The sequence below is a fragment of the Antennarius striatus genome, chromosome 10 (genome assembly GCF_040054535.1).
Source record: "Antennarius striatus isolate MH-2024 chromosome 10, ASM4005453v1, whole genome shotgun sequence".
In the NCBI taxonomy this organism is placed as follows: domain Eukaryota; kingdom Metazoa; phylum Chordata; class Actinopteri; order Lophiiformes; family Antennariidae; genus Antennarius; species Antennarius striatus.
Window position 1 is genome coordinate 2,652,501 of NC_090785.1, and position 24,848 is coordinate 2,677,348.

The 24,848-nt window shown below is 45.8% G+C and overlaps 2 protein-coding genes across 6 annotated transcripts in view; one reads left to right on the plus strand and one right to left on the minus strand.

Moving 5' to 3' along the window:
- LOC137602392 (LIM and calponin homology domains-containing protein 1-like) overlaps positions 1–19,129 on the plus strand; it is a 42,071-nt gene extending 22,942 nt beyond the window's left edge. For 2 of the 5 annotated variants that reach the window (XM_068325072.1, XM_068325077.1), the window contains 24 exons: positions 151–181; positions 1,803–1,913; positions 2,762–2,960; positions 4,213–4,471; positions 7,049–7,387; positions 8,981–9,107; positions 9,264–9,421; positions 9,491–9,977; positions 11,558–11,767; positions 11,851–11,929; positions 12,023–12,120; positions 12,203–12,308; positions 12,416–12,490; positions 12,776–12,804; positions 13,378–13,491; positions 14,771–14,863; positions 14,964–15,131; positions 15,227–15,321; positions 15,415–15,576; positions 15,955–16,050; positions 16,420–16,528; positions 16,642–16,744; positions 17,199–17,247; positions 17,339–19,129. In XM_068325072.1, coding sequence (XP_068181173.1) covers positions 151–181; positions 1,803–1,913; positions 2,762–2,960; positions 4,213–4,471; positions 7,049–7,387; positions 8,981–9,107; positions 9,264–9,421; positions 9,491–9,977; positions 11,558–11,767; positions 11,851–11,929; positions 12,023–12,120; positions 12,203–12,308; positions 12,416–12,490; positions 12,776–12,804; positions 13,378–13,491; positions 14,771–14,863; positions 14,964–15,131; positions 15,227–15,321; positions 15,415–15,576; positions 15,955–16,050; positions 16,420–16,528; positions 16,642–16,744; positions 17,199–17,224 — 3,274 coding nt within the window. In that variant the 3' untranslated portion in view covers positions 17,225–17,247; positions 17,339–19,129. The remainder of the gene's footprint in view (positions 1–150; positions 182–1,802; positions 1,914–2,761; positions 2,961–4,212; positions 4,472–7,048; positions 7,388–8,980; positions 9,108–9,263; positions 9,422–9,490; positions 9,978–11,557; positions 11,768–11,850; positions 11,930–12,022; positions 12,121–12,202; positions 12,309–12,415; positions 12,491–12,775; positions 12,805–13,377; positions 13,492–14,770; positions 14,864–14,963; positions 15,132–15,226; positions 15,322–15,414; positions 15,577–15,954; positions 16,051–16,419; positions 16,529–16,641; positions 16,745–17,198; positions 17,248–17,338) is intronic. The other 3 variants (XM_068325073.1, XM_068325075.1, XM_068325074.1) reach the window with 3 other exon arrangements.
- Positions 19,130–20,148: 1,019 nt separating this feature from the next.
- phox2bb (paired like homeobox 2Bb) lies at positions 20,149–23,882 on the minus strand. The gene is made up of 3 exons (XM_068325748.1): positions 22,971–23,882; positions 22,142–22,329; positions 20,149–21,769 (listed from the first exon to the last, which is right to left on the minus strand). The coding sequence occupies exons 1-3, from the start codon at positions 23,209–23,211 to the stop codon at positions 21,341–21,343; spliced, it is 858 nt and encodes a 285-aa protein (XP_068181849.1). The 5' UTR covers positions 23,212–23,882; the 3' UTR covers positions 20,149–21,340.
- Positions 23,883–24,848: the final 966 nt, after the last annotated feature.

A 24,848-nucleotide genomic window follows, 5' to 3' on the forward strand; every position in this document is an offset into this window, starting at 1 on the left:
CCATCAATCCACAGTTTCCTCAATATTTTCAAGGCGTTTTTGTGTTTTCGCTGCATCCATATGAGGAAGCTGATTGGTTCAACTGGCGCCTGCTGTTATTATATGATTAAATTACACCCCCTTCTCTTTCTCTCTTTCTCATCCTCTCAGGGGAAGTGACTGCAGCCGAAAACTCAAGAATGTAAGTCAGACGTTGGTTTTAATTCCATGCTTTTCTTCTATTCTTTTCCACTCACTTATCAAGTGTTGTTACTTCTTCCTGTTGTCATTTTTCTCGCCGTGCGTTTGGCTCTTCCTCTGTTTTCCTGCCTCCATTTTTTTTTAATCACCGTAAAAGTAAAACTTTTATTCCCTGCTCACTTCAGCACCTTTTTCTTCTTAATATTGCTTTAAAAAAAAAGTAGAACACACATCACTAGCCCCGCCCACTCTGCACAACAAACTCCCTCCCTCTCCGCTGATCGCACACACACACACACACACACTCAGGCCAGGATCTACCACCACGCCATCCGTCTCCTCTCTGCACCGGACGGAGGAGGAGGATTCAGCAGCCTTGCCCTGCAGACGCCGAGAGGATTTGCTGATTTGGTTTTTAAAGGTGCTGTTTTTCATGCCGGTGTAGAATATTGCATCATGGGTCACGGTTTGGTTCTTGAGCTGCTGCAGGTGGAATGGGTTTGTATGTGTGTGTGTGTGTGTGTGTGTGTGTGTGTGTGTGTGTCTTAAGCTGCAGCACAGGTCTGAGTTATAACTTGGACTCGTCTCTTTTTGGAATTTTAAAGTTTATTCCTCCTGTTGTTTGTTCACCTCGTGTCAATGTTCCTTTTTTTTTTTTAAAAAGGTGATTATTGGGGTCGTTTTTTTTTCTTTTTTTTTGCAGAGGAACCTCTTTGACAGGTCTTTCCACATCTGTCAGATCAGGTGTCTGCGAAAATGAAAGAGGCAGCGTTGATTTACATGACCTCAGTTGTTATTAGCGCTCTGTCAGTCAAACCCTCTCCAGCAGGTTTCACTCTGAGGACTGAAACGGCCGTTTCTTCTCGTAAATCCAGGCGTGTTTTCATCGTCGCGTTTCGGAGTAATCAAAACACATCCGTCGCCGACCCACTTCCTGTCGTAGCTCGCGTGTGATGCTGTCGTTATACCGGTTTGCATCCTGACGTGTGTGCATAATGTGGTGGAGAAGCAAGCGTCGCTTCGGGACAGAAATAATGGTGCTAATAGACCACAACTCCCTCACCTGCAGAGTTTCTCCCACACTTCAACAGAGTTCTGCTTTGATTCCAGGTGACCTTGAGCGAAAAAGCGTGAAAGAGCAGAAACAGTTTCTGTGCTTCTTTTCCTCATGCAGCGTTTGCATTGAGAGGAGACTGAACCGGACTCCTTATTAAACCACACCGAGCTCTTATCACATCCATCCCCGCGGAGCGCCGGTTGACATGGACACAGTAAATACTGGAGAGCAGTCGGTCACGGTGCTGAAGGTGTGGCTCTGTGGGATCGCTGCTGACAGCCAGTTAGTGCAATTTGGGTTTTAGGCTTCCTGTAATTGAAATGATCGACAAATGTTTATCTTTCTAAAAGAAAAATTGTGGGAAATGAGTTTATTTGCTCAAACAAACAAAAAAAAGTTACTCAGAGTGGGTTTTTTGAAGTGAAAAGCTTCGTCTATCGCTGCAAAATCTCACATTCGAAATGGATTTACACCTAAACTGAGGAGCTTAAATTTAAACCTAGGCCAAGTCCCAAGTCTTTCTTCTTCTTCTTCTTCTGTCATCATGTTTCGGTTTCTCCCCCAGGTGCTGATCACCATCTACTGGTTGGGTCGTGCCGCCAACGGCTGTACGTCCTACAGCGGGCCCACGCTGAACCTGAAGGAGTTTGAGGGCCTGCTGTCACAGATGCGAAAGGTTTGACGTCAGTTTTTATCCATAACCCCCTCCCTTCAGAAAGCAGATGTCTGGATAAAAAAAACACACTCGTCATGCTGGACTCCTTATTTTGGGATGAACAACAATAAAAGAGTGTTTTATTGAATACAGTCACCGCCTATGAATCGCATCAACGCCCACGACCTCTGTTGAACTGGGATCCGATAGGTCGATCATCGCTGACCCGGCTCCACACACACACACACACACACACACACACACACACATATGCAGTCTATGCCAACCACTCATAACCATGACGTCACCCCCCCGTGTACTTTATTCCACAATGTGATGTCCGTTTACCGTTACATAAAACCGGAACATCGCTGCCAACTCAGCAGAATAACTTTCCAGATGTTCACAATTTGCAGCCAAAACAAAAGAGGCGTTACCACGGCAACAAAATGTGTGTTAATAATGGAGCGGCGTTGGGAAATAGAGGGAAACGCATCGGGTTCAGACATTCGTTATTAAATTGGCGCTTCCCTGTTTTTATGGCATTTTTAATGATGTAATTCAAAATGGAGATGGATGCACTTTTATTTTTTTTTAGAGGAAGAAGTTTTTTAGCAGTTTTTTTTTAACTTGTTTTTTTAGCAGACTTTTTTTTTTTTTTTTTACATTTTTAAAATTTTTTAAAGTTTCATCGTAAAGGGGTCAGGGAAAGGAAGCAGAATAAAAGATGAGAATAAAAAGAAATCTACAGAAAGTGGACGTATGAGTACAACCTGAAAACGACATGACCCGGGGTGTCACACAAACAGATTACACACTAACTTGTGTGTTTCTATTGTGTGTGTGTGTGTGTGTGTGTGAATGTTCAGGAGGCGGAGGAGGCAGAGAGCCCCAAACGCAGCATCCGTGACAGCGGCTACATCGACTGCTGGGACTCCGAGCGCAGCGACTCGCTCTCCCCGCCGCACCACGGCCGCGAGGACTCCTTCGACAGCCTGGACTCCTTCGGCTCACGCTCACGACAGACCCCGTCCCCGGACGTCCTGGTCCCCCGGGGCAGCAGCGATGGTAGGAAACACCAAACACTTCACACCCCTTAGATATATTATACAGAATGGGTTCCAGAGCTGCATCGGGGTCGGATTGTGGTGCAGAGAGGTAGTTTCTAGATAAATGAGGCGGATTGTTCTCCTCTGTGTTTCAGGAAAACACCCAGAGCAAATTAAAGACCCTTTAAAAACAGAATGATCTCAGTTTGAAGTCGCCATTGTTCTCTTTAGCCACCTTATATCTATATCTGAGAGTCGGTGGAGGCGCTTTTGTGTGTTTCTGCAGGTCACATTTAGCCGGTGGACACGGCGTGCATTGTGTTGTGTCAGAGGTGGGTGGGGCCGCTGTTAGCACCTGTTGTTTGATCAGACGCGACGGAGGCAAATTTGAGCTGAATCCACCCAGTGTGGTTTCTCAATAGTTTCACTAAAATGCTAAATTTGTAAAACAAGCTGTGAATTTGTTTTTGTTTGTTTTTTTTTCTTTATAATAAAGTAAAACAGTTGAGTTGAAAAATAAGTCAGGTGTTCTACTTTATGATGAGGCTTTATTTGAATTTGGCCGTTACGAAATTTAAATGACGGGTTATAAAATGTTGCAGCAGCTGTCATAAAGCTTTGTGTGTATTTCATCTTTGACCTTCATGTCTCACTTTTTTTTTTTTTGTTTCCCACCATCAGACAAACTATAAAAAAAATTAAAAAAAACTTGCAGGAAGTTGTTATTTCTCAGGAATTTTTATTTCACTTTTAGTCAACCAGAAAATAATGTGAAGGCAGATTGAAAGGAAATCTGGAGCTTAAATAATCTTCTGCCGTCCCGTGTGTTTTCCCGTTGCGCCTTTAGAAGAAGAATAGAAAGCGTCCAATCGGAGGGGAGTGGGAGAGGGAGGGGTTTCCAGTAGTGCATGTGGTGAACATCTTGTAAAGGAATTTTGAGCAACCTTGAGTTGGGAGGAAAAAAAACAAAACAAACTGCAGGTATCTATTACCGAAACGATAGGAAAAAGGTGTAACATCTGCTGTCGGCCCATCCTGGTGTCTCCGTCCTGTTCTGAGGACCAGATCTTAAAGAGGAATTTAAGACATCAAGGAGGGAAAGTCCTGGAGTGATGCGCTCCAGGTGTTAAAGGGTTAATGATCCGTTTGAAGCGAGGATAGAATTCAGTCACCAGGAGCTGCAAAATACAAATTAAGTCCTGATTTACAGTCGGTTTTCACACCTTTAGGGGGGTGGAAATCTGAAACTTCTCCCTCCGTCTGTCCAACAGGCCGCGGCAGCGACTCGGAGTCTGATGCCCCCCCCCACAGGAGGATGCCAGACGTGCGTAAGGACGACATGTCGGCGCGGCGGACGTCCGTCAGCGAGCCCAAAAGCGTCCTGCCCTTCAACCAGTACCTCCCCAACAAGAGCAACCAGAGCGGCTACGTGCCCACGCCGCTGCGCAAGAAGAAGAGCGACAAGGAGGGGGGGGGGCGCAAGAGCTGGAGTACCGCCACCTCCCCGGTGGGCGGAGACAGACCTTTCAGGTGAGGGGGGGACCGTTTCCTTTTTATTCATCTGTTCTCCTTGGTTACCTAGACGACAGCGAAGAATCTGTACCTTCTGTGTCCGGTCAAAGTTGGGACTTCAGCTTTATTCAAAACTTGTGTTGCCAATGTTAAAATGGGCTGAACTACTGCATTATGGGAAATGTAGTTTTGCACAAATTACACGTTTGACCTATTTATTCTTAGACACTCTGACCTTTTTTGCTCTAGCGGGCCACATAAAATGATGTGGAGGGCCACATTTGGCCCCCGGGGGCCTTGAGGTTGACACATGTGGTGTATAGTGTTATAACTGATTTATAAAGCATCCGATTTGTAGCAGGAAACAGGAGTTTCAGCTTCCGGGGTAACATGAGAAAAAGAAAAGTGTGTGTGTGTGTGTGTGTGTGTGTGTGTGTGTGTGTGTGTGTCACCCGTGATGTGTTGTTAATCTCCACCCTTCATGCTGACCTGTTGTGTGTTCATCAGTTTTATGGTATTTTTACTTTTTTCCATCTCTCTCCTTTGCATCGGCCATCATGTTTCCTTCCTTTGCCCCCCCCCCATGTGTGACCCTGTTCCCCCTCCCATTTGTGTCTTCTGACCGTCACGCCGTGGTCATCCATTCTGTCGTCATACGTGTGGTCTGTACGAATGGGTGATATACAGTTCAAATGACATCCCTAGCTTAGACGCCCCGCCCGGGGAGACCCTCAGCCCGTCCCCCGTCCCGCCCCTCCGACCCCCCATGCAGATTGAGACGAAGAACGGGGCAAAAATGGAGGAGGAAGAGGAGCAAGCTGCCTCCGTAGCTGGTTTGAGGAGAAGCAGCGAGCCTCTGCCCTGTAGCCTCCCCCCCCGGCCCCAACCAGAGCCCCCCATGGAAACTCAACAGACGGTCGCCCCCGAGCAAAGGTCTTCATTCCGTTACATATTTATATGAAGATGCCAAATCAGCAGAACAGTTCCATTTTTAATGGACGTGATTATTTGTTCTGAATTAACCAAATCTGATAGATTATAGAAAATTATAGAAAATAGATTAAAACTATCATTTAGAATTTATTGGCTAATAGACGCTAAACCTTCATGGCTACGTTAGATGCTACACGCATAACACGCCCCCACGCCCTGACTGAACTGCGGCTGGTTGAGTTGAATTGTGGGTAATGTAGGAACTGGATTTTGGAGTTAATTCAGTGTTGGTTTCTGTTTCTTTTTTTTCTTTTTTCTTTTTCTTTTTTTATGTTGCCCATCAATTTTGTTGTCATGGTAACATCATCCAAATCAGAAAAATTTAAATAATCCAGTTTAAATTTGCGATAGATACAACTAAAAGTTCTTCCTGAACTATTATGGAAAAGAAATTATATTTCTGTCACACACAAAAAATATATTAATATATATATATATAATATTTATACAGTATAATATATATTATGTAAGTCACAGTATACCTGTCCCAGCTAATCAGCTAAATCCACTGACTTTGCCGTGAATGTTTCTCTTCAGGAATTTTTCTTTGGAGGATAATAGTTCCAGTTTTCACAGCTGGTGTTTCCATCCATCCCTTTTTTTCCTCTCAGCGTTGATTTGAGCCAAAAATGTGAGAGATCAGTGAAACAAGGTCGTACGAACAACTTTACTCAGATTCTGTCCGACAGGCCGTCCAAACAGGGTTAAACATTTTACATCTGATGTTACAGTAGAATATGTAGACTATCTAAATCAACCAGGACGCTTCATTCACAGTCCTGTTGGAGGCACACCCCCGGCTTTTGCAGCGTTTTCCTGGCAGGGATGATACGGCGCTGATTGGATTGTCAGCGTTTTAAGGGAGTGAAAAGAATCCTCAGAAGAATCCGACTTGTGTGTATTCCAAGGAAAAAGGGGGATTTGTAAGATCAAGCTCACGGACTCCAGAAGAAAACCTGAGGCTGGAATGTTTTGCACGACGGCGTCGCCAGAAGTTGTGTAACGTCACAAATCAAAGTTGCGTTCGAGCATCGTTTTTGGGGATCGTTCCCAAACAGCGTCATCTAGTTTTCCCTTGACCCTTTGCTGCTGAAGCGAAGGAATCAAACCGCACACGCCTTCAAATACCAACCCACACTCGCTGTGCACAAACAAACACACTCACAGGGAACGCCAACACGCAACCCGCCCCCTCAGGATGTCAGGAAATGAGGCCTTCTTCCTTCCCCCGACCCCTGACCCCGGCTGGAGCCGAGGCCCCCGGCCCCGTACGCGGCCTATTCCCTCCCAGCTGCGCCATTTGGGAATTTACAGTCGAATAACAAGCCTCCCAAATAAAATAAAATTTAAAAAAAATAAAAAGAAGTAGCAGTTCATCACAGGATGACAAACAACAGAGCATTCTGCGAATTTTGCTTTGGCTTCGATGTTTTCTCATCAATCCTGCCGCGTGACCACGCTGTGCTATTTTCTCAGATTTATATCATCATAAAACTCCGTCGCGGCTCCGCGTGGAATGCTGTCTGATGGTGTGGGGATGATAACCGTGGGGGGAGCGGTGGGGGGAGCAGTACCGTTTTAGTTTGCTTTTGCTCTCCGCAGTACTCCGGCTCGCTCGTGCTCGGAGGAGCTCAACCGTCGCCCGACGACTCGGGCATCGAACCCCCCAGCGTCCCTTTCGGTCGACGCGTCCAGGAAAACTCCGGAGCAGGAAGACGCGGCGATGAAGAGAGGAGTCAGAGATGATGCAGAAGAAGATGAGAAGCGTGGGCATCGAACCCTGACCTCACCCGGATACATCACCGCCAAGAATCCCTTCTATATTCTCCCCGTAGCCATGACAACAACAGATTCGGGCCACCGGAAGGAAAGGACGCAGAGCGAAAGTGAGGACCCGTCGCAAAGAGGGACGTCTTGGTCGGATGGGAATCTCCCAACAACGTGAGCGTCGCCCGGCAACTACACAACACCTCACTGAATTACAACATCATATTTCAACTTTAATACCCGAAGGGATCCAAAGTGGGCAGCATGTGACCTCAGGCCGCAACGCTCCTAAACGGACTGCAAATAGATAGCATGACCTTTTTTATTTTGTATTTTATTTTTTTAACGAATGCAAATTAACTTTGCTTTCTAAAAAAAAATCTGTCATCACTGCTGTACGCAGGATGCATGGGATGTCTGACAAAACATGCACTTTTCCCCCGTTCTTTTCCTGTCATTAAGAAATCTGGAGAACTACAAAGTGTGAGAATGTGGTGTGTTTGTTTTTGATTAACTCTGCATGATTTCAATTTGCATCCTTTTCATCTCCTCTGGAGATCCAGATAAGAGCTAAACCACGATGGACGCCGAGCTGCGTTTGATTTATTTGAAGTACAAAGCATTTGGCTGTTCTTAAATACATCAAACCGACGTCTATGTATGCAGATGATATTCGCTTCAACGAGAACCTTCGCTGCATCACGGAGCTGAGATCTCTCATCCGAAAGCCAAAACGTGGCGTAGATGTTTCTACGATTCAGTGATGCTTCTCGTAATTTCGCCTCCTTGTTCTTCCTGTGGTGAGAAACCAGAGGCCACACTTTCCTTCACACCCTCCTAACGTCACAGAGGCTTCTCTTTGAGGAGAAGGCCAGACCACAGACAGAAGGAGAACCACATCTAACAATAAAAGATGCATGTGCTTTTTAATCTATTTATTTATTTATTTGTTAATGTTTAACTCTTTGCTGCTTTCTAAAATCATTCCCATATGCATCCACTGACTGCTTTGCAGCGATGCAGTTAAATTTCTGTTGTCATGAGCTGTGTTTGCGTAACAGGCTGCCCCCTTGTGTCTGGTTTGAGGATAACACACTAAACTATTATTTGTGATCATTATCTGTAATTAATCTCAGCTCCTTTTGCCCACAATCAAACATCTCATGACTGTGTTTTAATTTCCACACGACTGAATGACATTATTATGTGCCGACTGTTCATTTGGGATTGGCTCCCTGTCTCGTTTCCATCCCGCTGCCGATAAACTGAGTCAGACGGCCCAGAGAAAGTCCTACTTTCTTGTGAGAAGCTGTGGCGCGTTTTGAACTCCCCACTTAACAAGTTATTGAATTATTCATGTAGAGTCAGTGAGATTTTTTCCTTTATACGACTGGGGACTTCTGCAGAAAACCAAAGCGATGTTTAGAACTTTATTTTCTGTTTAGCGCTTGTGGGTATCGTTTAAATTGAACGTCGTTTGAGCGAATGCTTCATTCATTTTTTTTATTTTTTAAATTTTTTTTTATGGTGTAGTAAGCATAGTATTTGTGGCACATGCTATAAATATAACGTCATAAATAAATATCAGCAACAAGTGTAAGTGCTCCTAAAAAACTGTTGGAGCAGCGTTTGAGGTGCTTTTAAAAGCGGTTTATTCAGGTTTTAAATAATATTTTCAGGCTGTTTCTGAGGTTTGAAGAACGTTAAAGGATTATCCATCCTTATTATCCATCCTCTCTGTCTGTCTGTCTCTCCATCCTCCTTTAGAAGTGTGAGTATGATCGACATGCGTGGCGAGGAGGAGGCCGCCCTGCAGCCCCACAGTCAGGTGCGACATGAACGGATGCACAACCAGTACAACAAGATGAAGGAGGAGGACGACCAGTGGCAGGATGTGAGCGCTGTTTCCTGAGAATTTGTGATCTAAATGGTGAATCGCTCTTCTGGACCCAGTGGTCGCTCCTTTGGTTTGTGATTGTGTGTGTGTGTGTGTGTGTGTGTGTGTGTGTGTGTGTGTGTGTGTGTGTGTGTGTGTGTGTGTGTGTGTCAGGACCTGGCCCGTTGGAAGAATCGGAGGAGGAGCATTTCCCAGGACCTCATCAAGAAGGAGGAGGAGAGGAAGATGATGGAGCAGCTGATGTCGGGACACGTCGGCATCTCCGAGAGGAGGAGAAGCATCAAGACTTACCGAGAGATCGTGGAGGACAAGTAGGTTGAAGACACGTGTTTGAACCGTGTAAATGTTTCGTGTGATGTTGATCTCCCGCTGCTCCACAGGGAGCGTCGTGAGGAGGAGCTCAGAGAAGCTTACAAACGAGCCCAAACCCCCGAGGAGGCGTCGGCCGTGCTCCAGCGTTACGCCCAGCGGTTCTCCATCAGCGAAGCCGTCCTGGAACGGCTGCAGCTCCCGAAGCTGCTGGACCGCAGCGTGTCGGCCGACGCCTCCTTGTCCCACTCGCCCCTCCCGCTCTCGCTGTCGGGCTCCCCCACCGCCGCCGCCACCCTGGACCCGTTCGACGCCGACCCCGACGGGCCGCTGAGGTACCTCCGCCAGCAGTCCGCCCCGGCTCCAAAGTTCACGTCCACGCTGGAGGCGCGTATCGAGGAGGTTCCCAGAGACTCGTGGCACCAGCGGCCTCAGATCCGGTCCCGCTCGTCCGACCCCCCCACCAGTCGGGGCCTGACGCCCAAACCGATACCTCTGCTGTCGCCCAAGCCTTACCTCCAGTCCAGTCGTGCGGCGGGTGACCCGTGGTCCGGCAAGGTGAGACACATCCCATCATCACAGGAAATATAGAATCAGTAGTCCTCAACTTACAAACGTTCAAGTTATGAACAAACGTGCTCCACCATATCCAAATATTGTCCTGCAGTTCCTCTTTCTGCCACAACCCCCAGCGAGCAGCGCTGCTACGTTCACTCGTCTCCCCTTCTTGTTGTTTGTTGCTGTCTCTGTGAGCATCTCATGCTACATGCTACATGCTAAAGTAGCGTACAGTGGACCATCAACAGTGACTTGTTTGATTATCTTAAAAAACTGGTGGAGATTTTGTTGAAGTGTTTTTTTTCTTCTTCACCCAAAGGATTAAATTATAAGGATTAAAGTTTAACCGTAAACTAATCTGGATTAAAACGCTCACATGAATCACGAGTGACACTTAAGGGTAGATATTCTAACTATGCATACGTATTTTAATACGTTTAGATGTTTTTGTTCTTAGTTATTATACAGTAACATGATATTATGTGCTTTTAACAGTTTTGCGGTGATTTTAAATGATTTTAATGTCAAATATTTGTGGTGGACAGACGTAAATTTGAGTGAAATGATGTAAACTTCATTATTTTTCCACATAATTTTTTTTTTAAAACCAACAACAACTTAACTCACAACAAAATGTATCTGTATTTTAATTATTATGTATTATTTTTATGTTCTGTTATTGTTCCTGGTCAGTCTTAGGGAATAGTACTTTCATATTTAGAGTAGTAATGACATCTAAATGACGTCAAATGCCAATTACAGATTTGAATTTCACAAATAACAAACAATTCAACTTACAAACAACCTCTCGGAACCAGTTCGTATGTTGAGGACTTCGTGTATTCTGAAATTTTCTCCTCTTTAGATTTGAATATTGTTGCTTCAATAGTTCTGCAGAGGGCATGGCTGAGTTGGGGGGTCCGCCCTCCTTGCAGGCTGCTGGGTGACCCCCCCCCACCCCCTCTTTGGGGCTATTTGCAGTTCCCTTAGATGCCACAGAACCACCCTGGTGATGAACCAATCGTAGTCGTGTCTCCATTTATCTCAAAGTGCCCCCAACAGGTTCCATTTCCTTTTTTTACCCCCTCTGGGGGAACAAAAATCACCAAACGGGGATTCAAAATGAGATCTTGTGTTTTGGTGCAGCGCAGATGGGGGGGGGGGGCACGTTATTACCGGACCTAATGGAGCTGAGCGCCTTTCTGGAATGTCTTGATCGGAGCCCCCCCCCCCCCCCCCCCGGGGGTCTGAATGGACCCCTCTGTTCCCTATTGACTTAAGAAGTTGACAAGTAGGGCGCTCTCAATGTGAAGTGGGCGTCGGGACAAAGACGGCCCACACTGGCTGCTAGGAGAGGGTTGAGAACGTGGGTGTGGGGGGGGGGCTGTTGTGTGGGGGCAGACATTCACCCCGGCTCCACCAGTGTGTCTTAAGTTACCCCTCACACACACATTAGTGCCCCTTTGTCCCTGCAGCAGCCAAGATGCTCTGAGCTGCAGGGATACAGGGGCTTGGGGTGACGGTGGCGGGAGGGGAGGGGCTTAAGGCGGCGAATCAAACCTGTTCCCTTCTGATTTCAGGTGGACAGCTTGCTCCGAGTCAACGGCGAAGGCCTCGACGCCCCCGCCACGCCCGAGAGTCAAGGAAGGGAGTCTCCTCCTCGCTTTGAGGCGTCTCCTTCCAGTAACAGCGCCGTCGACTACGCCCCCCCAGGCACAGAAAGCCCCGATCGAGATGGGGAAGGCGGAGAGAGAGCGGCGCCGCCCTGTCGGCCCACCTCGCTCCCGTCGGTCAGGAATGAAATCTGTTCAAACACACGTTTACACGTGAAGCACACGCCTCCTGAACGCAAGCGCGACTGTCACCTTTACAGGAGCTGCAGACGCCAGGAGGTCAGTCCAGATCCGCTCCAGAGGAGGCCGGTCCTGCAGCCGAACCAGCGCCCCCTGCAGGTGAGAACCGCACACTGCACATGGTCGTTTTAATACAAAAATGAACACGTTTTTATCGATAGTAAGGATTTTGAAGGGTGTGTGTTGTTTCAGAAGCCAAAGAAGGACTAGAGGAGACTGGAACTGAGCTGATGTCCAACCACGTCCCGTCTGGAGTCGGGTCCGGGTGGAGTCAGCCGGTAGCTTCACAGGTGAGGCGGATAACGGGAACGAACACGACCTTCCGACGTGATCACCGGCCGTCCAACGAGGATTCTGTGAATCTGCCCGCAGGCGAGTGTTCCGACTTCTCCTGATCCGTCAGAGGAAGTAAAGAAACCTCCGAGCTCCGCTGCGCCGGGAACGTCTGGCCATCACCCCCCGAAGGAAACGACGGGAGGTCAGTGAACGCCTCACACCTCACATCTGCTCGTATGTAAGATCCCAGATGTCGGTTTTGACGTCTCTCTCCCTCTCATCATCTCATCATTTTTTATTTGTCTATAGAAATTCCAAACAATATCAGGTCTCCGCTGGCAACCAGCAACCCCAAATTACGCTGGGACTTCTTCGCTCCTCCAGGTAAATCCGTCCATTCACAGGTGGAGCTCATGTTTCTGTTAAATCCACGGGGTTTCCCTGCCGTTCTTCCAGGGGCCCAGACAACAGGCCTTCAGTCCTCCTCCGTACTTGCTCTTTTCCATGACGCTGTGATGTGTTTTCTCTTTATTGCAGCTGCTGCGTTTCAGTTACTGACACTGAAACGTCTTTAGATTATCATGGATGAGTGCAGTTTTTATTAGTTTGATCACGTGAGTTTGTTTGAAACTGTATTTTAACTAATACTTGCTCTCACTTCCTATACAGACGAGACGGGGAAGGATTGTCGTGGAAACGTGAGTAAAACCCACTCGTCTAACAGAAAACAAACTTTTTTCTTTTTTTTTTTGCTGATTCTCATCTTGACTTTGCGTCTCCTGACATTATTTCCACAAATCTGCACTGAAGATGAAAGTTTACAGAAATAAATCTAAATTAAAACTGGCATTTTTGATTGCATCCAATCCTGCATAGCGTCTCGAACTAGTTTAATCGTGTATTTTTATTCCATGAGGCACATTTTTAGTGGCGTTCTGCACACCATTGAGCTCATCTCTCTCTTTCTCTGTCCTCTCTCTTCGTAGTAGGAGTCGCTTGGCTAGCATTGGAGTAGTGCTGTTGTGGTAGACCAACTATTCCTGTCTCCTCCCTTCCCTTCTTCTTTTCTTGTGGTGGATGTGTGTGTTGATTTCTATGTGTGTGCGTGTGTGTGTGTGGGGGCCACATCCATCTATCGGTCTCTCATCGGTCGTTTGTTTGTGATTGTAAATGTATGCATGATTATGTTTACTTGTGTGTGTTTGTGCATGTTGGTGTCGATCGGTGTGTGTGTGTGTATGTGTGTGTGTGTGTGTGTTGGCGTCCATCAGGTGTCAGTCCCGGTCTCGCCTCAAGCCAGGCGGGACGACCGCTGGTCTTGGGACCCGGATGAGGAGCGAAAGCGTCAGGAAAGGTGGCAGCAAGAGCAGGAGCGCGTGCTGCAGGTACGCGGGCGCAAGTCTGCATGAGTCCGCAAGGTCAGGGGTTCGAATCCCAGCAGGGTTAGAAGCAGCTCGCGAGGGTTAGAAGCTGAACGGACCCTTAGACGTCCGTTTCATCGGCTGACACACGACACAAACGTAGCAGCGAGCTCACAAGCAGACCCACTGACCGTGCCTCCGTTTGTGTTTTCTGCTGGTCTCCTCCTGCAGAAGAACGTGCAGCTTTTGACCACTAGAGGGCGCGTTTGTGCAGTGAAAGAACCTGAAGCCTCACTGTCTCCATCTCACACACTCACACACACACTCACACACACACATTTAGCCAAGGTTGCTGCTGTTGCTGCTGCCCAGATCGCCCTCTCTCTCCTCCACCAATCAGAGACGCATTTCAGGTCCACGTTTTTTTTTAATTTTTATTTTATTCCATTTTTTTCAACGTTAAACAATTCATTCGTTTCCATGACAACGTCTCCTATGCTCGTCTAGCGTAGAATTTGACGGCTACATCTCAACAACTAAACTCCTGTGCTTTGCGGTGTCTGCGGGGGCTGTTTGAGACGAGGCGCGTCGACGTGGATGAATGTCGCGTGCTTGGGGGGGTGCGCTTGTTGTCGCCTCCCCGGTTGATTCCGTGTTGTGTTTGTGTTTCTGTCCTCACCTGTCTGAGCCGCTGTGTGTGTGTGTGTGTGTGTGTGTGTGTGTGTGTGTGTGTGTGTGTGTGTGTGTGTGTGTGTGTGTCCCGCTTCAATACAACCATCTTTTAGGGTTCCCACATGAATCCTTAAAAAGGACAAATCTGTTTTAGGAGATCTCTGCAATTCAAATGCAGATAAATTCTTTATTTATGTTAATGATACACATCTTTAAGGAAGAAACTTCAATTCAAACAGATTTTGAGATGATTTGATGTCGGAACCCTTTGCTTTCTGGACTCTGCATGTTGCTGCTTTAGCTGTTTTTGTCCGGTGATCGTTTCTGGTCTCTTTTCCTTTGCTTTTTATCCCTACATGTGAATATCAAATATCATAAGAGAGTTAAAAACAAGATACAGTTTGTCTCCCAGTCAAATCTTACATTTAAAGATCTGAGATTAAAATCTACTAATAATTCACTGCAGGATTAAAAAAAAGTCCAGAATCTCCCTGTTCATGCCTCTCAAAGCCCTTTTGATGCCAGTTTGCGTCTGTGGAATCATGTCTGATTTCCTCCCCAGTTGAGTCCCCCCCCCCCCTTCAACGAGGCTTCTGTGCTGTATTTCATGTGTCTGTTGCCATGGTAACAGGAGAAGTACCGGTGCGAGCAGGAGAAGCTGAAGGAGGAGTGGGAGAAGGCGCAGAGGGAGGTGGCGGAGGAGGAGAGGAAGTACCACGAGGAGGTGGGTGTGCATGTTCACACTTGAAAGGGGGGGGTGGGCAGGGGGCGGGGTGACTCAGATCGTCTGATGGAGGACTCTCATCTTGTCTCCATCGCAACAGGAGCGAAGGATCCTGGAGGAAACGGTGACTCCTCTGACCCCCCGCTCCTCGGCCCTGCCCTCCCCCATCCGGGGGGGGGAGCCGACCTCGGCTTCGGACCCGCAGGACGCCATCGTCCGCTCCCTGGCAGACTGGGAACGCAAGCAGGAACTGCTGGAGAGGCAGTCGGTGAATGGTTGATCGACTCCCGATAGCTTCTTAGACGCATGCGTGTTCTGATTTGTCGCCAAGGTAACTGTTCCCTGTTTGTGATTGGCCGACAGAGGGGGGGCACAGAGAGCGTGGAATGGAAACAGCGGTTGAACGACAGGACGAGTGACATCAGCACCGCCGACGACAGCATGAGGACGGGCAGAAGGTCGGTGACGCGCATCGGGAAAAATATTTACATCTCCGTGAGAGACGTGTGACCTAGACTCCATCTTGTTTTTTTGGGGGGGGTGGTCCTCAGCTTGCCGAGTCAGAGCAGCAGCCAGGCGGAGCCGCTGAGTCACAGCCTCCAGAACGGCCAGAAACCCCCCCCGATGTCTGCCAACTCCTCCACCCCCGTGAAGAAACAACAGGAACCCTCGGCGGTCGGCAGCAAGTCCAGCCGGCCTGGAGGGGACAGGAGGTGTGTGACTGCAGGCACCCCCCCCCCCCGGTCTGAGTTACATTCCTGATTCACATACATGTTAGAAAACACCCCCAAAAAGCAAAATGGATATTAATCTGTCAGGATAAATGTTAGCCATCGGACTTCAGTTCACCTGTTTGACCAGCAGGGGGCGTGTGGTACCTTCACACAGCCCCTCCACTCAGGGAGACAATAGTCTCAAATAAGAATAGTGTTTTTAAATCATGCTATAATATCACAAACCCATCTTTTTATGTTTCCCATGCATTCATCGCTAGTTCCCACTCTTTGCCCTGATTGGTTTGTCCTTGGCTCCGCCGGCCAATGGCATTGCTCTATCCGTGAGTCATCTCGCATGTTGCTGTCCATTTCTAGGATCGGTCCCATTGATCATAACGTGGTCAGCGGCTCATCAAAAACCCCCTCAGCATTTCCAAAACCTCCAGACGCCGTTCCTCCAGCACCAAACAGGTACCGCATCACAAGCAGCCTTCATAGAGGTTGGGGGGGGGGGGCACCTCATTTCTGCATCATCATTTCCTGCTTTGCCGCCTTCGTTTCTCCACCCGCCTCCTGACACGTAGCGCTGCAGCGAGGAGGACGAGGGATTTCAGCACAACGGTGAAACAAAGGAGATTTTTACTCCATCTGCGTTCTGCTACACATTGTCCCAAAAGTTGTTTGGGTCGTCGACGGCCTCGCCGCCGTCGACGGCCACGAAAATACAGTTAAAATCATTCAAATTAAAATGAAAAGGCTTCATGAAAAGCACAGAAAAAAATCTGTATTTTGCCGTATTTGTCTTTATTTCTAATCCTCATGTCTGTCTCCGCCCTGCAGGTCCGTCAGCGGGAAGAAGCTGTGCTCCAGCTGCGGGCAGCCGTTAGGGAAGGGGGCGGCCATGATCATAGAGACCCTCAGCCTCTACTTCCACATTCAGTGCTTCAAGGTGGGCGACGGAGGGAGCGCTTGATTTGTCCAAAAAACACATTTTATATCAGACATAGGGGGGGGGGTCTGCTGTGGTAACTGGTCAGTAAATGCCCCCGTGTGTCTCTCCAGTGTGGGGTCTGTAAGGGGCAGTTGGGCGACACCACCACGGGGACAGACGTCCGGATCAGAAACGGCCTCCTCAACTGCCACCAGTGCTACATCCGATCGCGCTGTGAGTCCCTCCGCCTCCGAAAATAGTTCCAAAAGACACTTTTTTTTTTTTAAGAAATTAAGGTTTTCCTTTCACTGTGACCTCATCAGGCTTTTAATTTGAAAGGATACAGGAAGCGTCAACTTTTTTGCAAAGTTGGATCACAAAGTAGTTGGTGCTAACATATCCTAGCCTGGTCACGTGATGCTACAAATAACGCCTAGCATCACAAATTACCAGGAGCTTCCATAGCTGTTAGCTTCATGCTGCTAGCGCCCCCCAGTGGCCCTCCAAGGCAAATGCATCACCTTCATGACCAAGTGAAGATGAATCATTCTAACGTTAAGTTGCTGTTTTTACTTTTTCTGTTATATTTTCAGATTTTAAAAAGTCGATGTTGTCGTTCTGTTTAAACCAGATGGAAAAATTTGTTTTCTGCTTTTCGAATTCAATTCTTTTCCTTTTCCTTCTCCAGCGGCCGGACAGCCGACCACGTTGTGACGCCCCGACAGAAACGCATAAAGGTTCGTGGAGACGCCCCTCTCTCTCCCACCCCCCCAGCCCCCCCACACCCCCAGTTTAAACCCGATTATCTGCAAATCATGTCCTTCACAGCGCGTCGGGATCTCTGCGTTCCCCCGCACGTCTGATAACCAATGAAGATTCATCATGGTGTTCGAACGGGGTGGGGGGGTAAAAATAAATAATAAATCCATTCTTCATGTTATGTCATCCGATACGTGAGTGAAATCTGGATTTGATTGGTCGGCCTGCCGCCACAGACTCTGCATCATCACGCAAGCCAAGAGAGAGGCGGAGGGAGACGTCGGCCATGTTGGAAAGAAAACACGATAATGTTTCTCGATGCTTCGAAGCAAAAAGAAATTTTTAAAAAAAATAAGACATTCGACTCTTGATAAGATGGAAACTAATTGTTTTCCTGGTGTGAAAAAAAAATGGGAATATTTCTTCCATATCATGGGAAATTCATCCTGTCACATCATCACGGATTAGAGTTCTTAGAAATTAGGGAAAAAAACTGGAAGCTGAAGTTTGGATTTCTTTAATTTGATATTAACAGACTGGAAAATACTCATAATTTTAATCCCCTTTAAAAAACATTATGACTAAAATGCAATAAAATAGAGTTTAGAAAGTGCAATAAAGGTCGCAATAATTTGGCTCCACATGGACCTCGCTGGCTTCCCGCCCTTTTGGTGACCTCCTGTTTCTTTTGTGCTCCTGATCTAATCTAATCTGATCTAATCTAATCTAATCTGAACACGAACTACGGATGCAGCTTTGTCGTTAGGGCAATAACGCGACTCGTGAGCCGTTCCTGAGCTCTCAGGCGGCTCGTCCGCTCGGAAAGTCAGGACTTCGATGTGCCTTAGGAAAGCAACGCGATGCAGGAACAGAAACACCAGCCGGGGGGTGTTTGGTTTTTATTTTTATATTTCTCTTTTAATTTGTTGAAGGGAGGTGGGGGGGTTTCTGGCCAAATTTGAACCCTTAAACTGCAGACTGTGTGGCTGCAGCCCTCCTCCTTCAAGTACTGTTTTATTTGACTTAAAAACACCTTTTAATTGTCATGTTGTGATTCAGCATTGATTTGCAGTGAGGAAAACAAACTGTAGCTCGTCTGTTTGGGGGGGAAAGCGACGCGGGGAGACCCGCGGGGAGAAAGCAGTGGTTTACTTTTAAATGTTGTTTTGTTCTAGGCGGATGTAGACTTTAACATGCTATAAATTAAATTCATTTTGATAATTGCTCACTGATAGGGTTCATTTATAAAAGCTGAAACAGCAGAGGTAACATGAACACACGTACCGGCAGCAGATGCACAAGTGCAATATTTGGTTGGATGAAAACTAAAGATATGAGCTGCCAGCTGTGTATTTTAAGTCACTTCCATCTTCATATATATATATATATATATATATATATATATATATATATATATATATATATATATATATATATATATAACCTATGAGAAGAGCTTGGTTATGTGTCGTGGACGCAAAAAGAAAAATGCACGTTTTAGCCTAAAACCAAATTATTTACTGTGTGAAAGCAAACCTCCTCCTCCCACGGCTGCAGCGTCTCCTCCGGGGTCGTCTCTCTCTCTCTCTCCGATCTGCAGTATTTTTAAGCTTCTGTTCCAGATGTGTGTTTTATTTCTCATCCTCATTTAGTTCACCATTCAATCGCGGCTGAGTCTCTTCTAGCGGGATCTTTTGAGACGGTCTTCTTAACAGGATAGTTGGGGGAATGAAAACCTTTCTGTCTGATCTGTATTTATTGTAATATTCACCTGAACACTATCTGAATTCTAGATTCATTTGATGTTGAAATGCGATGGTATTTATAGCATACTCTATCTTTATAAATAAAATGTTGTACATTAAATTGTGGTTTCTGTCTGTCTTTTCTACAGCAATACCCAGGATAAAATTAATTCACACAATCATGGATTGTGTGAATTAAAAGAAGAATCTGGTGTCTGTTTCCACTTCTAACTGTGTTTTATCTATTTAAGTGGGTGATTTATTTAACCCACTTTGCTGTAAAGTTGAGAGATGAAGCAAAATGGCTAAATATAAAGCTGAGCATTTGAGCAAAGTAAAATTATACTTTTAAGAATTTTTTTTTTTTTTAAATTGCAGACACACCTTAAAAATGGGGTCTAATATAGTTCAGGGTCAGAAATTCTGACATTGAGTTTAGATTTGGGGTCAGGATTATGTAACCCACACATTACATCCATTTATGGGTACTTCAGGTTCCGGCTGGTGTTGCGTTTAAGTCGGCTTGTTCACTTCTGGTTCGCCTAAATCCAGATTTTCAATGCTTATGATTTCTGGCAACTTTCGTCTAAAAATATGACTAAAAAAATTATTATTTTAATGAATTTTACTTACTACGTCAGTAAACATAAAGAATAAAAAAATTCTCCCTGATGTGTCTGGAATTTGAGTTTACTCCTGTGACGTTAGTATTTATTTTAAAATTTATTTTAAAATAAATACTAACTCTAATTATCTCACTTTCCTTTTTTAAGTTGATATTTCCCTTGTCTTTTATTCATGTTTTCTCCATTTCTTCAGAATTCCCCTTCACAGCTGCAAAATTCTTTGCTTTTCCTGTAACCTTTTCTCGGGTTGGTGCGTCGCTGTCCGCGGTGCTGAAATCCCGGACGGCTCCAAAAGGCCGTGACCGGAGAAAGTTTTTCTCTTCTCAAGTCCAAGAAGCAATCAATAATCAATATAGGGATGAATAATTCATCTCCTCTCCAAAGAAACAAGACAAATCAGCATGTACTGTTATTTTTTTTATCATCAACAACCATTTCAATGGTACACCTGGAAAACTATGTGCACATGTAGAAATATTTCCTTCTTAAATATAAGCATTCATTACCTACATATAAATAACTTTGAGATCCTGGACAAAACATGTCACATAATGCTCACAAAATGGAAGAGAAATCATTGGATAGATTTAAAAAAAAAAAAATCAGACAAAGAGACGACATGCAAATAATATAGAAATAAATACAATGTTTGCATCCATTCCCTGTTTTACCCAAAATAAATTCTTCCGAGGGAATTTTTGTGAAACATCAAAAGACTTGTATGATCGATCTACGAGGGAGTATGGCCTATGGTTCAACTATAGGAGACAATAATACGTATTAACACTATACAATTTGAGCCACAAAAACACTTGCCGTAGAAAGACACACAAAACATACAGATTTTCCTGTCAGAGGTGAACATTGCAGTAAGTTTGTGCCTTTTTTTCTCTCGAGGAAATAATTGTGTTTATATCGATAATTTAAAGAAACTAAACTCTCAGCAGCCCCCCCGGGGGGGAACGAATGCGCAGCTGTGAGCAGCAGATTTGTGTCTGTAAGAGAACTGGGGAAAAAAGCGAAATGCGTCAGCGTCGAGTTGGATGTCGGACTGGGGGGGTTTGTGGGAGCGCATCCTCAGTCGGGGGTGTTGAACGTCTCAAACCAACAAAGCGGCTGTTGAACTCTGACACGGAATGTGACTTCCTTTTGCTCTCTGGTGGCGCGACGCGTTTCCAGTGCGCACACTTCAAATTTGCGCCAAAGAGCGTTCGTCTAAAGTCTCTCTATCCAGTTTTCAGTCTTGGATCTGTCGGGGGGGTGGGGGGGTGTTCTTAAAACAAGAGGAACAAGTTGTTTTTGAATGAGACGGACTTTCTTGTTCTGGATTAATTTGTGAACAATCTCAAATACCCTTTTGTTGCTTCTATTTTAATTCTTTTTTTTAACCCTTTTTCCTCAGGATGTCGGGTCCAGACACGTTTCACCCATCTTGCTTTTGTTTTAAGAAGAAAAGGCCGTTAATATGAGACAGTGTGACTTCTCTGGGTGGATACTTACAGCAACAGTGTCCACTGACCACAAGAAAGGCGCAAGCCATAAAAAAAACAAAAAAAACAAAACGGTTGTCATATTTTTCACTACGTTTTATTGTCTTTAAGTCTGTCTGGGGTAATTGCTTTTCGGTCTCTGGGGGGGAGGAAATGCAGGCTATCTTGTTTTTTTCCCCCTCTACTTCTTGTCCTCGTTGTGAAGCTTCATTAGAACATGCTGGTCTTTACTAATGTAGCTTTGGCTCCGTTCTGTCTTTGCAAAGACGACAGTACGCTGGCGAACGGCCCGCCCAATGAGTCCGGGATAGAGGTGATGGTCCCCGGGGCGGTGGCCCAGCCTTGGCTCGGTGCTGTCACTCCCATCCCGGTGGTCACGGATGTTTTCACTTGGTCCACCTGTCCGTTACCGGTGGTGTTGACCTGGCCACCGGTGGGACTCGGCCCGCCGCAGTTGGAGGTGGGCACGGGATTCGGGCCCGGTCCTCCTGTGCTGTCGGGGTCGGTTGACTTGGTGTCTTTGCTGTCTTCGTCTCTCGGGTCGGATTTCTTCCCAGAACTGGATTTGGCTGCGGCTGCGGCCGCTGCGGCTGCCCGCTCCTGCTTGCGGAACTTGGCGCGTCGATTTTGGAACCAGACCTGCAGTAAAACACATAAAAGATGTCGGCATGAATGATTGAGCGAAACGCAATCTGTATAAAATTTCAGTTTCCATTAGGAAATAGGAGTCATAGCTAAACACGATCTTTATTGTTGTTGAGGCGAAGTAACCTAGAAATGCGGGGTTTTGTTATGCGTAAAAGTATGCGTAAAATCAACGCTTAAATGCACAAGAGTGGGTGTGGAGACCAATGTGTCATCATGTCAAAATTCAAAACAGGTGTAATTTAATTGAAATCTGTTAAAACTGAGCGATTGGACGCAATATGTCTAAATGAATATTATTCCCATCGTAAATCCACCCGTGCGTAAATTGCGCGTTATCGTGCGCGGTCCGGCGGATGCGTATACCTGCACTCTGGCTTCAGTCAGATCGATTTTGAGTGCCAGCTCCTCCCTGGTGTAGATGTCCGGGTAGTGCGTTTCAGCAAAAACCCGCTCCAGCTCCTTCAGCTGTGCGCTGGTGAACGTGGTCCGAATGCGCCTCTGCTTCCTCTTCTCGTTCAGTCCTCCGTGATCCGTGAAGAGCTTGTAAGGAACTGTAAATGAAATAAAAATGTCACCGTCATACGTGCTTGTGTTCCCATCCGTGCAGCGGAAGATATGTCTGTAATTGTGGTGTCAAATAAAAGTAAAGTCAAATTCGATATTTTGTTTAAAATCAGGTTAAGGATGCTGGCCCAAAGCTTCCAATCGCATTACGCATTTGATTATCTGTGAATTACTTCTGAATTGATAACGTTGCTGACCTGTGATGCGGTTAATTGTAATGTTAAACTAATTGTTGCTCGTCAGATTGAGGCTCAAGTTTTGAAAACTTGTCATAATGTTCCCATCCAGCCGCGCTCGTTGCTACTGTACCTCCAATGCTGTGTCAATAATGAGCTTTAGTCTTTGGTTATCTAATTATTTTCGAAGCTTTATGTCTCATCGCAAAGTAAATAAATTATGCCGATCATTTTGGCAGCTTAAGATAATTCTGTTGGCGGTTTTGGGTGTGACTGGGATAGTATAACCCCGTAACCGAATTACCGCTTGCCTGCAATCGCTTCTAACGTGATAAATTCTTTCATTTGTGTAAGCAAATTTCGTTTGGTAAATACTAAACACATTTCCATTTTCAAATGCAATCAAGACGCCCTATAATACGCCGGGTTGAAGCTCCGGAGCTGCTGCTTACCTGCGGCGTACGGGCTGCTCTGGTGGTCCCGCAGGGTCCCCAGGCTGCAGGACCCCGGCGTGAGGGACGGACAGCCGGAGGTGGCCCCGAAAGTGGTCCTGATGGGATTGTACTGAAACCCACTGGCTTGACTGCAGGAGCTGAAGTCCGCATAGGCCGATGCCAAGCTCGACGTGTCCATCCCGGCCATACATGACTCGTAGGCGGAGGAATTTAGGTAAGAATACTCCATTTTATACATTTGAGAAGGCTCGGTGGAATGAAAAAGCTGCACTTCCCGAGAAAAAAAAACCCCAAAGTATCAAACGAAAATGAACCCCCCCTAAAAAAAAAACAGGGTTGAAAGTAAAAAAAAAAAAAAAAGAAAAAACAAAAATCAAAATGAGGAGGACGCGCGGTCTGAGCTGGGGGGGAAGAGGACTTGTTTGGTTTTGAACTGGTTGGAAGGAGGCTGGACGGTGGGTAGATGTTCACTGCTCAGCGCCTGCTCCAAAACTGGCCTCCTTTATAGGAACCTAGCCCTGTTTTATGAAAAGCCCCCTAAGAGCCGCCTAGCCCGAGGTCTCTAGAGCATATAGTCCTCATAATAAACTTGGCTCTTTCCGCTTGGACAATAGCAAAGCGTTTGGTCTTATTGCTAGCGCTTTTTTACATGACAATAACTCATCAGTCTATTGGGCTGGCACTGGGGGCCCGGGCTGTCCAACCTCCCTATCATTGATCCCCTGCATCTCTAATTAGAATTTAATACCACGCCATTACGCACCCCTCCACCACCACCTCCACCCCCTCTACCCATCCACCCCACTCCTCTCCAACCACCATCTTGCCCTTTAATTCAATCACACCACTTGGAAATAATGAAAGTTGGGTGACGATTCTCCCTGATCCAATTTTCTCCAAGCTTTTAAGCCTTTTAAGCGGCCGTATACCTTGGGCTGGATTTCACATAGTATTCCCCCTCTGCCTCTTCTTTCTGCCCGTCTGCTCTCCGACTCTTTTTCTCTCCCGTGCACCGAAGCAGAAAATACATACATATATATATATATATATATATATATATATATATATATATATATATATATATATATATATATTATTTTTTAATTTTTTTTTAAATCAGGTGCATTTTCTAACTTTAACGCTTTACATTTTAAGATTTAAATTCTGTTTGGGGGGGGGGGCAAATAAACAGTTATATCCGGTGATGTCATCTGATTTCAAGCACAGCTGGTTTTACGCACAATAAGAGGCTTTAATTCTGCTTTGTTTCAGGTCACGGCTTGCAGGACTGGAACTCATCTCAACCCAATGACTGATTTTCACCTTTGAATTTACGGGGGAAAACACTATAAAAGTCTGTTTCTGGTGATGTTTATATTTCCCCACGATGTAACACACACACAATCACACCCACGATGACAGAGCTGTTCCAAACACACATTGGATTTTATCCTTTTTCATAATTTACGTCTCATCAAACCGCTCGGGTTATGACACTTTCTAAACAGATTTTAATTAGTAATTTAGACTTTAATTCAGCTCTTTGTCATTTATGAATCGTGATTATAGCGGCTTGAATGTAAGTTTTTTTTTTTCAAAATGAGTTGGAAATTATCTCTAAAGGATTAAAAATCCGGCATGTTGCAATTTACGCAGAGCAATAAACGAATTTACGCTCGCTGATTTAATAATTTCTGCGAAATAAACACGACAGTTTCCCCCCCATCCTTCTCCTGCTCGGCAGCAACGCAATCTCTGCAAAAACTTCTGGGTGTGTTTTATGATTCAAATTAGTTTATAATTGTCTTTATTACTTTCATTATTTCGTTTATTCGCCAAATAACATCTTTCTAATGAAAGTAACGAACTGGCGAG